This window comes from Apodemus sylvaticus, chromosome 22 (genome assembly GCF_947179515.1).
Source record: "Apodemus sylvaticus chromosome 22, mApoSyl1.1, whole genome shotgun sequence".
Classification (NCBI taxonomy): domain Eukaryota; kingdom Metazoa; phylum Chordata; class Mammalia; order Rodentia; family Muridae; genus Apodemus; species Apodemus sylvaticus.
In genome coordinates, this window is record NC_067493.1 from 14,793,400 (window position 1) to 14,807,136 (window position 13,737).

Below are 13,737 nucleotides of genomic sequence, written 5' to 3' on the forward strand. Positions count from 1 at the left end.
ACCTGACCTGTGGTGGCATTTTATGGATTTCTACAAAGCATCCCCTTCCCGGACAACATTTCAAACCGGCCCATCTTGCTGTCCCTGACATTCCTGAATACTTGGGAAATAAGGGAGAAAATATTGGTTGAATTATATTGTATTAAAACCAACACAGGGATTGTAAAATTGTGGCTTTGTCTTTCAGATGAAGATACTAGTAAAGATTAAAATGTAAATTGTATTAAATTTAGAAAGCTTAGCGGGGTGTGGTGTAATCTCAGCACTTGGGAGGCAGAGGCAGGCGGATTTCTGAGTTCAAGGCCAGCCTGGTCTACAGAGTCAGTTCCAGGACAGTCAGGGCTACACAGAGAAAGCCTGTCTTGAAAAACCAAAAAAAAAAAAAAAAAAAAAAAAAAAAAAAAAAAAAAAAAAACATTTAGAAAGCTTGATTTGGTGTCAGGTAATACCCATTTGAGAGGAAACTGAGATTCATTACTACATTTTAAAATGTAAATACTAAATTCCAGTGACACTATTCTGTCATATGTGTGTGTAGTACATATATGTATACTACATATACATATATATACTACACATACACATACATATTAAGATGGCAAAGATGACCACAGAGGCAGACATATCTAGGAGGAGTGTCTAGTACTTCCACCACACATAGCAGCTCTTCAGTCCTGGGGCAGTCCTATGAAGGAGAATGGTTGTATCCTTCTCAAACATCAAGGCTTCAAAACCTAACAAAGCCAGACAGCTGATCGACCTTGGAGCTGGTACCCGAAGGCCACGGCGGGCCTCAGACTTCCCTCCTCTTAATGCCATGCGACACACTAATGCCGAATCCAGGATTGTTTATGTTCCCTACATGGGCAAGGTCTGAAAACTCACTAAAAATCTATCTTCTAGCCCCTGCCTAGATTCAGTGTTACGGGTCATTTATGCCTTTTCCCTGTCCCCCCAAGTCACGCACGGAATGAGTGTGACAGTTCCAGAAGCTGGCCTGGCGTGGGGCCTCACACAATATGCCTGGGATGTTTTAAAGACAAGATAATTGGAACACAGCACAGAGAGGTAAAGTCACAGAGAAGGCTGCTTCTCCACAGGAGAACCAGCCCTGGTGACACTTTGAACTTGATGCCTGGAACTCTGCAGAAATAAATGTCTGTCAGTAAAGTGCTCAGGTCTGTTGTCTTGGTTACAGCATCCCCAGCATCCTGACATATCACATGGGCAACCACCTGGCCAGCTAATGCCTACGGCTTGAAAGTTGAGCTGACCTGACAGACCAAGGCACTTTCCTCGACGACTCAAACAGACATCTGTGTGGCACCCCGGCCTGCCTGTAAGACCTGGCTACTCAGGAGACTGAGGCCAGATTGGGAGTTTTAAGGGTTGCAGTTTGCCAGGGATACTGAGAGTTCCAGGCTGGCCTGGGAAACTTAGAGAGATCTGTTTCAAAAGAAATAGCCTGTAAGGAAACATAACAAGATGAGGGCTGGGTATCGATCTGCAGCAGAGTATTTCCGAGCACTGCTTGAGGACCTAAGTTCAATGGTTGCTGGCCTAAACATATGAAAGGTCCTGGGGTCAATTTCCACTACCAAAGGAAAAAAGGAAGAAAGAAAAGAAGGAAGGAAGAAAGGAGTTGAAGGACACCTAGGTTCTTTCCAGCTTCTGGCTACTACAAATAGGGCTGCTATGAACATAGTGCAGCATGTGTCCTTATTGCATGCTGAAGAATCCTCTGGATAAATGCCCAGGAGTGGTATAACAGGGTCCTCAGGAAGTGTCATGCCCAGTTTTCTGAGGAACCGGCAGACTGATTTCCAATGTGTTACAATTCACTTCTTTCATGTTTACTGTCTGACACCTCTGGCTAGATGCAGGCTGCCCAAGGAGAGGCACACAGGAGGGGCTCAGTAACAATGCTGAGCACAGTGGTGGTGCACGCCTTTAATCCCAGCACTTGGGAGGCAGAAGCAGGTGGATTTCTGAGTTCAAGGCTAGCCTGGTCTACAGAGTGAGTTCCAGAACAGCCAGGGCTATACAGAGAAACCCTGTCTCAAAAAACAAAAACAAAACAAAACAAACAACAACAAAAAACAATGCTGAGCGCATTGATGGCTTAGGAGTGGGAAGTCGGCTGGCATGGAGGTGGCCAAGCGGAAGATGGCACAGGCCTCGTGCACACATCACTGAGTGTCGCAGAATGAACACAGTTAGAACATTATTAATATTAAATGTTATTAATATCAATTCACTTCTCCCATCGAATACAGGCACTTCTCATAGAAAAGTCCTGCAGTTAAACATTTATTCTTTTACTCCTAATCCGCAGCTAACAAGGAGCGTCAGAAAAGGGCAGGCTGCTTACGTAACTCAGTACGTCAATACGATGAGACAGTAGCTAAAATTTTACTTTTTCATTTAAAAATAGATGCAGCTATTTTTTACTGTGAAAAGTTCCACATGACGCAAACATGTTATTTTAGGATACAACTAACCTGCAGATCTGTTTCTAGTTAAAAACCTAATTTCCTTTATAATGATCTCCCTTTTTGTTGTTGTTTTTTTTTTTTTAGAGAAACAAGATTGTCTATGGTCTTTCCTTTAATACTTTAGTTGGTGCTGTATTTAGCATATACAGTAATTAAAGAATGACTCAATTTGTGGTATTCTATGAAACTCACATAAAGGGATCAGCAGACATTACTCATTGGTTAAGAGCACTGGCTGTTCTTGCAGAGGACCTGGTTCAATTCTCAGCAACCACAGGCACTCACCTGTAACTCCAGTTTCAGGGGATCTAGTGCCCTCTTCTGGCCCATGGAACACACACACACACACACACACACACACACACACACACAAGGGCAAAACATCCATATGCATTAGAAAAAAAGAAAGAAAAGAAAAATATGAATAAAGAAAAGCCTTTTTAAAAAATGTATAGTTCATAGCTACGGAGGAAAGGAAAAGAAAGCCCAGTTTTCAAAAGTAGGAGTCTTTGAAGCAATTGTCTAAACACTTGTATCAAATGTTAACTCAAGTACTTAAAAACCTATTTTTAACTTAAGTTCACTTTGGAAGAAATTAGTACTGTATTCTAATTTCTCAATATCAAAATGGACCTTAAAGACCAGGGATTAAGTGGCACCGCCACTCCTAAGGTTAAACACCGACTCGGCTAAAACTCAGAGTCCTAATACCTAAGTCACAAGGAGGAGGGAGCTGGCATTCCATCCAAAGCCAGAATGAGCTAGCTGGTTCAACTTTATTACGGAGGCAAGTTAAGCACACCGTGTCAGACAGCCACATACCCTTTCTCCCCCTCTTGACAACACAGAAATTAGAACCTTTCCAACAAAATGAAGCAGTGTCCCTGTATACAGAGAGATGCTTCACGTGTGATAGAGACGTGAGCTTGCACCATCTGTCAATCAAGACAGCACGTTGCCCGCTGAGAACATCTCATGGGCTGTCTGAGTCCCTGGACATTTAAGAGCAGACTGGCCAGAGTATCTTTAAAATTTATAATTGACTTTGAAAATATCAATACATTACTGATGAGAGATCAACCAGCCAACCAACCAACCAAACAAACAAACAAACAACAGCCCAACCTTTAATTATAGCATTAAGGAATTTGTCAATGAAATGAAAGTGCTATAATTTGAGGAATTTCTTTTCTTTTCTTTCTTTCTTTCTTTCTTTCTTTCTTTCTTTCTTTCTTTCTTTCTTTCTTTCTTTCTTTCTTTCTTCCTTCCTTCCTTCCTTCCTTCCTTCCTTCCTTCCTTCCTTCCTTGCTTGCTTTCTTTTTTGAGACAGGGTTTCTCTGGGTAGCCCTGGCTGTCCTAGAACTCACTCTGTAGTCCAGGCTTGCCTCTCACCGGCAACAATCCTTCTGTGCTAGTCACCTGAGTTTTGGGACAATGGGCTTGGGCTAGCACACTTGACATGACATTGTTTCTCAACTTGTTCAGAGCCTGCCTAGCTCTGAACAAATGGTCATTTGACAATATGCAGTATTATGCATTATTCACAAAAACTAAGAGAAGTATAAACATTTATTTTTTGTTATTTTAACATACTAAACTTCCCATGTTATAACATGGGAAAATTAGGCTAGTATAATTACAAAGAAATATACTGAGATTTTCCAGAATCTGATGAATCAGCAAATACTATACATATTGATCTCTTCTTTTAAAAATCCTTTCTAGGTACGCATGGATTGATGACCAGATAATTGCAGCTTTATCTAGTTTAATTCAAATATATTCGCTACTCAAGTAAATGAAAATTTTTCTAAAATACATCATTCCTCCTTTTCTTAGTGACTCAGGAACCACAATGACCATCATAGATTTTACTTGAGACTCAAGCACAGAGGCCTGCAGTGTCTCTGGTAGCCAGGAGAGGGCGTCATATACCCCTGGAACTGGAGTTATAAGTGGGTGTGAGCCACCTTGTGCTGGGAAGGGAACTAAGGTTTTCTGCACCTCTGACCAGCTCCCCAGCTCCTGTTATTTGACGTGTCCTTCATCTGGTTCTCCTCTGTGGCTGTCTGTCATTGACCTCGATACTTCTCCCTGCTGCCTTGCCCTCCAGACGGTCCCTCTCCACTTTCTAACGTTGATGTTTTCCTGCATTAGAAAGCAGACAACTCATTTGTGTGAGCTGGAAAGACGGATCAGAGAGAAGGAAAAAAAAAAATCACTGCAAGCCATGTTGGGGGTGATTCTATTTTTTATGATCTTACGGCTTTATCTGGGTTAGGCGGGGCTGCTGTGTAAGTATTTGGAAAATGTTTGAGGGGTCGGCGAGATGGCTTTGGAAGTAAAGGTGCTTGCTGCCAGGCCTGAGGACCGGAGTTTATGTCTCAAGACTTGACAGTGGAGAGAATCGACTCTTACCAACCGATTGTGCCCCCAATAGAACGATGGTGCCGATGATGATGACTTAAAAAGTTTGTTTTGACAAATTGTGCACTTTTATGCTGAGTGAGGAAAATTCATTTCTCTGGGAGTGGGGGGTCTTTTTGTTGTTGTTGTTCTTTTTATGGTTCCCTGAACAATGCGGCGTGTTAACTATTTACTCAGCACTGACATGGTATTATGGGTTATAGGTCTCCCAGAATGACTTAACTGTACGGTGGAAGGGCAAGCTATTATGTAAAGACTGCGCATGCTGTTTGCAGGGGACGTGAGCATCCCAGCTTTGGTATCCATGGGAACAAGGGGTCTGGGACCAAACCCAAGTGCACACAGCACGGACACCTGTACTAAAAACACTGAGCATTTTCCACTTTAGATTAAGTTAAATGGCTAGTTTTTAAGATAATTTTTAATTTTTTAAAAAACCCTTTTACCATTTGAGCATTTTACACCTGAATCTAATGTTTTGATGAGACACAATCCCGGCCTCCTTCCAGCTCCTTTCCTTTTTGTTTGTTTGTTTGTTTATTTGTTTTTGTTTTTGTTTTTTGGATTTGGTTTTTTCGAGACAGGGTTTCTCTGTGTAGCCCTGGCTGTCCTGGAACTCACTCTGTAGACCAGGCTGGCCTCAAACTCAGAAATCTGCCTGCCTCTGCCTCCCAGAGTGCTAGGATTACAGACGTGTGCCACCACCGCCCAGCTCCAACCGACTGCACTCACACCCTGCTGCTGCTAGAGAGCATGCGCAAACTCTCCAGACAGCCCGGTGCCCTGAAACCTGATTCTCTTTCCCCTCAGCCATCAATTTCCAATCGCTCCTCACACAGGGGGCAGCGTTCATGAGTCCTCCCCCATCCATGCGGAGATTTGGGCTGGCTTGATCTTAACGCAGGTCTTAAACTTGGAGCCATAGCTGCTTTGAGTTCACACGGACAGCAGCCCTGCCACGTCTGGCAAACACTGTTTCCTGGCGGGCAGCCGTACCTATGGCTCTTAATCGTCTTTCTGCTCTCTGTTCCTTGATGTTCCCTGGACCTCAGAGACACAGAGTATGATATGGATGTCCGACGTGGAGTGGGCATGCTGTAGCATCTTACTCTGCACACAACAGTTGTGAGTCCCTGTATCATTGCCATCTGCGGTACAAAGACGCTTCTCTAGTGGGGGTAGAGGGATACACTAATTCATCCTTGAAGAAGTCCACTGAGGCATCATTCACTGTAAGCTGCTCCCTTGGCCTGAATTCGCACCACGCCCTTGGCTCATTTCACTAGATCTAGACATTCAGGTTCTTCACTGACTTGCATCTGGGTTGTACGGAAGGAAGACGGGTAAGTAGGGTGTGATCCTGCCTGGAATGAATTAATCGGTGTTCACAGTCTAACATGGTGCTGTTCTAGCCCTGCGAAGCATCACGGGGCCAGATAAATTTAGCAAGGAGAATTTCCCCCCCGACTTGTTTCCATGACAATGTCTGGGACATTTTTAGCTCAGTGGAATTAAGTAAGGTCCGTAGTGAAAGGGACATTGTAGAAAGGAATTTTCCCACTTAGGGGTGATAGATTGCAACTATCTGGTCCCGGTGGATTAAAAACAAACAAACAAATCATAAAACAAAATTTAAGAACTAAAAAACGTCTTTGGAATATTTGAGCAGATAAAAAATAATTTGGTCACATGCATTTTTTTTTTTCTTAGAAACAGTGGCCCGAAATTCAGGGATGCGGTGGGATCTGGCCCAACTGCCAAGATGGGGGAGCCAGTGTGGACCTGCTTTGAGGGAGGCTCTAGTTGATTTCAGGGTGTGCGTGTACACCAAACTCAATGCCAGTTCCTATGCAAATGCTTCTGTAAGTTAGAGGCTCCGGGGCCCCGGGGCTCACTCACTTGGCTTGGGCCAGCACTCCGATGACCTCTGCGTACAGATCAGCCACAATGTGCATATTGCCAGTGTTGGGACCCAGGTACCTGAGTGAAACAGAATCAGACAAGTTAGGAATCTGGCACCCAGAAAAGATCTAACCTAGAAGTAAGCATTCACCATTGTCAGTGCTCTAAGGAGAGAAATCGCCTTACCCTTCTCTGTATTTAAAGTGCTTGAAAGCCAAGTTAATAATATCGTGTATTAAGCTGTCTATTACAGGATGAAGGGGGATCTGAAAAAAAAAAAGATGAGATTTGGAAGAGATTATTAAATGGCCTGTCTATAACAGTCACTCCAACAATGGCATATGACCTATTGTAATCAATAAACAGGATTCACATTGCCCAGTAATTCATAAGCCATAAACTCAGACTTTTAAAACTTAATCTTACAAAGTACTAATAGAAAAAGATAGTAAATGAATCACTCACCTGTTTCAAGACTTCTATTAACACTAAAGAAAAGATAAAATCGATGGCGAGGTCCCGTCTCTCCATTAAATAATCTCGTTGCTGTTCATCACTGCAAAGTTTAAAATGAAGGTACTTTTAGGGTGAAATGGGTCATCTTATCAGAGGACTACTCCCAGCCCCCTGGCCCTGCCCCCCTGCTATGACAAGATCATGTGTTACCCGCATAGGATCTACCATATAACCATCTGTGGATCTGAAACCTCATTCTGTGAATTTTTCTGTAGTCCCCCTACAGCCCAGGAATGCGATTGGTGATAAAATATGATCCATTTGTGAGACAGAGCTCCCAGGGTGGGGGTGTGTACTCAAAGGATCTTGGGACATAAGGTAGCGATGTAATTAACAGACTTCACAAAGGATCCTGGGTAATGAGAAGCTGGAAACATCGACAGAGGAAGTGACAACAGCAGGAATGGAAGGAAGTCAGCGCTGTCTTCTGTTCTTTCTCGTGGTCCCTTTGCCACTTGAGACTTAATGGCAGGGGTTAGAAATGGGAGCCAGAAGAAATACTAAAATGAGGAAGGGAAGAAGGAAGGAAGGAAGGAAGGAAGGAAGGAAGGAAGGAAGGAAGGAAGGAAGGGAGGGAGGGAGGGAGGGAGGGAGGGAGGGAGGGAGGGAGAGGTGGAGTAATTTGTACTCATTCTAAAGTTAGGGATCAGAAAAAGTCATGCCAAGGGAAATGCGTGATCTCCATGCCTGCTTTCTGCTGGATGCTGACCTCGCCCCTCAGTGGCTGCGATGGCCGTGGTGTGGAAAGGTCCTGACTTAAAATGATGCCTCTTCTATCTTTCCCAACTATGAAAGCAAAATGCTAATGATACAGACTGATGTCCCTTCTCCAAAATGCTGGGACCAGAGTGCCAGATGTCTTCTGACTTTGGAGTATTTGTACACATAACATCTTGGGGATGAGACCCAAATCTAAACACAAAATTCCTTGTGTCTCATGAATGCCCTCTGTGGATTCTGATGGGGATTAGCATTGGTTGAGCCTACCAGTCGCTGTGCTGCCTGCATCTGTTGCGTGACATCAGCTGTGGAGTCATTTACCTTTGACCTTCCTGTTGGTATCAGACATTTATTTATTTTTTATTTGGAGCATTTCCGTTTTGGGATTTTTTTTTTTCAAAAGAGATGGTCAATTTTACTTAAATGAAGGTTTGAAGTGGTCAGGCATATATAGTATTTGTAATCTCTTAAACACATAAAGAAAGGGTCCATACTTGTTGAGGATGACAGGACACACACTCCCTCGGAAGGTATTTACAGAATAAGCCAGAGGAATTTAAAGCATGAAATGCTTTTGTGACTAAAAATGAGGAGTAAGAGGAAAACAAGGTGGGATTTAACACACACACACACACACACACAGACACACACACAGACACGCACAGATATATACATATACACAGAGACATACATACACAGACACACACACAGATACACAGACACACACACACAGGCACACACAGACACAAACACCAATACACAGACACACACACAGATACACAGACACATACACAGACACACACAGACACACACACACACAGACACGCACAGATATATACATATACACAGAGACATACACACACAGACACACACACAGATACACAGACACACACACACAGGCACACACAGACACAAACACCAATACACACACACACAGATACACAGACACATACACAGACATGCACAGACACATACACAGACACAGACACACACACACACACACACACACACACACACACACACACACACACGCCCTAATGCACAGACCCACGCATGAGCACACAAACTTCTGGAAGTGCCTGTTACTGTATAAAGTCACTTCTGGCAGGTTGGTGAGGTTAAGAAGAAAAGCTTTGGTTTTGCTTTTCCAAGGGAAATCATTTCAGGTCATTTGTGAGCAGCAAGGCGGGGAAGAGGGTAAACAAGTTTGAGACCCACTTGAACTCGATGCTAAAAATGCTGCTCGAGGCAGGGAACAGACATTGTACAGGTCTGTGTTCAAAAAGTCTTCCCCAGTCAAGACTCCAGCATGCACCTCACAAGAGGGGAAAAGGAGGTTTGAAATCAAGACCAAGAAGGCAGCGCTGGAGACAGCAGCAGCAGAGAGCAGTAGTGAGGTCCTTAAAAGTGGCAGAGAAGGAAGTTGTCCTGTGACCTCCACCTGCTCGAAGTGAAAGGTTTCCAACCCAAGCTCTGTTCCTGGAACCCGCAGTGTGTGTGTGTGTGTGGGGGGGGGGGCTCCCCAAAGCTGTCCTGTGACCTTCACATAAGGCAGTCATACACACACTGCTGCTGGACCACCTCCCTTCTCCCCCCTCGCCTCTACCCAGGAATAACAATAATAGATAGTAATAGTAATGATAATCATGATAATAATAAAAATGAAACGTAGAATTATTTCTACAAGTGCCCAGAGAACCCCAAGAAAGGGGTAATTCCTGGCTAGGAAAACAAAACAAAACAAAATAAAAAACAAAACAATAGAATCAAACATCTTAAAACCCTGATTTTATTTAATAAGGCAAAATATGCCTTCAGATAAAAGACACATACTTTTCTAATAGTGACTCAATTTTATTGCCTAGTGGAGGTCCAGCTGACAGGAGCCAGAGGCGCCTGACAAATCCTTTTGACAGTGAAAACGCCGCCACCGCTCTAATCTTAGATCCACGGCCCAGGAACAAATCCTTCACTCTCTGTTTGCCCTCTGTCAGGCCTCTCCCTCAAGTTGCGTTTCAGTCACAGCCTAGTTGCTCATACTCTGGAGTGTCCTCAGGCATAGACTCCCTCTGTCTCTCTGTCTCTCTGTCTCTGTCTCTCTCTGTCTCTCTCTCTCCTCTCTCTCTCTCTCTCTCTCTCTCTCTCTCTCTCTCTGTGACAGGGTTTCTCTGTGTAGCCCAGGCTGTCATGGAACTTGCTCTGTAGACCAGCCTGGCCACCTCCCAAGTACTGAGATTACAGGTGTGTACCAAGGCCTCCTAGCTAGATACTCTTATTTTAAATGTTAACATTTAGCTAAAATGCCACTGAGGTAAATTTTACTGTTCTAATTCTGTGGACATTTGACCTCAGAACTGACCCTGATTTCCTGCAAAGGACCAATAGTGATTAAAAACCAAACCCAGAAACAAAACAACCCAAATAACAAACAGTAGAAAGAAGAACAACAACAAACAAAAGTAACAAACCTTGCATTTTCAACTCATCAAGAGTCTAGTTTCAGTAACTCAATTAAGGCAGGGCAAAGGCAAAAGGCCAAACTCATTTAGTTCAATTCTTATAAATGGCTGCTGAGTCTGTGTGGAGAGTCATCCCCCAAGGGAGTCTCTCTCCTACTCACAAGTCAATCTGTCTGATGGGAGGGAGTGATTGCATGAATTTCCTGCAAACCATTTTCAGACATACAAAGGAAATTCTGCCACCAAATTTTAATATATTAAGAAGTTATTCTTGAAGAAAGATTGCTAAAGGGACCGGAGATATGGCTCAGCAGTTAAGAGCACTGGCTGCTCTTGCAGAGGACCTGGGTTCCCAGCACCAACATTGTGGTTCACAACCATCTGTCTTAGGGGATCTGACGCCCTTTTCTGGCCTCCACGATGCACATACATACATGCAGACAAATACTTATATACACAAAATAAAAATAAAAAACTAAACAAAGGAAAAGATTAAAGAAAGACTGGTAATGGGAACTGGCTCTCCTCTCTTTTTTGGAGTCAGAAAACGCTGGACTTAGATAGTGGTGACGGCTGCACAGTGCGGGAATCTACTAAGAATAATGAACACAAACTTCAGAGCGGTGTCCACTATAAAATATACACTATGTCATCAGGTATTTCCTGCGAGCGCAGGTCTATAATCCCAGTACTTGGGAAGCTGGAAAAGAAGGTCTGTCAGGCTCACCAGGTTACCCTGGGTAGAGAGCAAGGTTTTATTTGTTTTGTTTTTAAGAATTCCTTCAACTAAAACATACTCAGTATGAAAAAGTTATCCATCACCTTCTCAAACAAAGTGATAAATATGATCAGCTATTGCAGAAACTCAAGCATTTTAGAAAACTTAACGCTCCCTAAAGAAATGTCTTTGATAAAATTACAGGTCTTAAATTTCAAAAAGAAAACCTTAAACATAGTATCAGGATTATCAAGGAAAACGAAGGCTAAGCCACTTCAGAGCAGAGGTGGGTTTCTGATTTTTAGTAGCTAGCCTCTTTTTTTTTTCTAAGAGTCATCTTATTTTTTTAATTACATGTATGTGTGTGGTTGTGTGCATGTGAGTGCAGGGACTCAAAGAGGTAGAGAGGAACCTGATCCCCAAAGAGCTGGGACATAGGTGTCTATGAGATGCCTGCTGTGGGTCTGGGGACCCAGCCCAGGTCCTCTGCAAGAGCGGTATTTAATTTCAAAGCTCAGTCATCCCTCAAGCGTTTCCTTTTTTAAAAAGTCATATTAAGCCTTCTTCATATCCGTACCTTGTTTCTTTCTTTGCCTAGCTAGGTACCATACCTTAATTTCAAACGTCCGAACTTCACTGTTTGCCTACTGTCTGGGGTCACGCACTAACTTGATCCCCCAAGAATGTAGTCAGCTGCCAAACAGTTCCTGCGGTAGTAAATTCCACTTCTCAAACCCACAGGGAAGACGGACCTTAGGGTGCACAGACACAGTCTCTGGATGGCAGCGGAAATTACAGACATGAATGCAACCTCGATGTTTGAACCCTCTCAGAGAGATACAGAGAGAGAGAGCCAGACGCAAGACTTCCCACCCGCAGCCCAATGCCCTTCTACTGTGGTTCGCTAAGCACTCCAGGTTACCTGGGTAATAGGCTAATATTAAAGTATCTGATGGGGTTACTGATGGGGTTATAGACCTTGGGACTGGAGACTAGAGGAAAGAAGAAGCAATATGATGACCTGGGGCCCATTATAGCCTGTGCTGGCAAATATATAAATAAGGCCCCGTGCGTCTCCAACCGGAGCCAGACAGCAGGGACAGAATGCTCCACGTGCCTTAGCTGCGGCGGACCAGAGCGCCCCACAGCATTTGCTGGGGCTCTTCAGGAATGTCGGAGAGCCCCACGTCCCACGCAATTCTCATTTTGATGACAGGCATGAGAGAGTGAATACCTTTTGGATTTATTGCTCGTTCGTGGCCGGTATTCATGGGATTCGTCCTCAATGCCATTTTGCCTCTTGTACCAGTCGAACAGCGTTCGCAGGATGGAGGGCAGGCAGTACTCGGAGAGGGAACTCATGGAGCTGATGACCTTCGGGAAAGAGAGACGCAGGCGATCAGAAGGCTCAGGCCCCGAGAAACTGGCTGTCGCACGATCAACCACGAGCAGCATGCTCCGCCGAGTTTCCTACACGTGCCCAGACGTCTCTTTCACATATTGGTATACTATGTCACTTAGCATGGCAAACATGTGTCACATAATAATAATCCCGTGGCTCACGACACCCCTGACCCCAGATCCCCGAAGGCCATTCATTGTGGCAATCTGATAGTCACCACACCTGTGTTCTTCATGAATCCACCACCATTATGTTATATGTCATCTACCATAATAACATTGCGCTGTTTCGATCTTCAAAAGTCCTTAGAGTGTGAATAAATAGAACTCTAGCATATTCGTCATTCAAGCCAAACAAATACTCTTCATGACAGCAATAATCATTATTTTCTCCCAATAAGCAATCGTTGGAATTATGCCTCCAATCGGGCTCCAGGTTCCAATGAGTAGGAATAGTTTAATTGTATTGCTTTAAAGGCAAAGCTATTTTTTTAAATATATCTATTTGACGTTTAAAACCTTCAATAACCTACTTCTGCAGTGAAGCAAGCTTGTCGTAGCTTCCTTTTAAAGTGAAGCGGTCTTGTGAGCGGACTTTCCATTGTCACTTCTAAAACCTTTGGCGTGAGCAAGCAGGACTTTCCCCTCAGAGTCTATTACTCAATACCTTGGCCTCTCTCATGACAATAATTGTAAGCACACACACATAGCTATACGTTATCTTCAGTTATGGATTGGTTGAAAAAATAAACAGGATGTTGTATTTAGACCATTCTGTGAATTTGGTTATCAGCCTTTCCAAATCGAAAACAATCTGTTTATTTAAAAAACACAACAGTGAGCTTTATCCTTCTTAGCTGTGGCCACAGCCATAATACATTGTCCTGCCACGACCATCCATATAACATAACTGTTTGGAGGAAAGCAGGGCATGGTGTGGCCTAGAAATCACCTAGATTTTGCCAACGTTATTTCAATATAAGACAGAACATATCAGATCTGGAGAGATGGCTCAGTGGTTAAGAGCACTGGCTGCTCTTGCAGAGGACCTGGGTTTAGTTAGTTCCCGGCAGCCACATGGCAGCTCAGAACAGTCTGT

At 43.6% G+C, this 13,737-nt stretch overlaps 1 protein-coding gene across 2 annotated transcripts in view; it reads right to left on the reverse strand.

The window, feature by feature from the left end:
• The window catches only part of Fry (FRY microtubule binding protein), a 393,490-nt gene that overhangs the window by 143,641 nt on the left and 236,112 nt on the right, over positions 1-13,737 (reverse strand). For both annotated transcript variants that reach the window (XM_052168890.1, XM_052168888.1), the window contains 4 exons: positions 12,472-12,611; positions 7,290-7,380; positions 7,011-7,090; positions 6,822-6,902 (listed from right to left, as the gene is read on the reverse strand). In XM_052168890.1, coding sequence (XP_052024850.1) covers positions 6,822-6,902; positions 7,011-7,090; positions 7,290-7,380; positions 12,472-12,611 — 392 coding nt within the window. The remainder of the gene's footprint in view (positions 1-6,821; positions 6,903-7,010; positions 7,091-7,289; positions 7,381-12,471; positions 12,612-13,737) is intronic.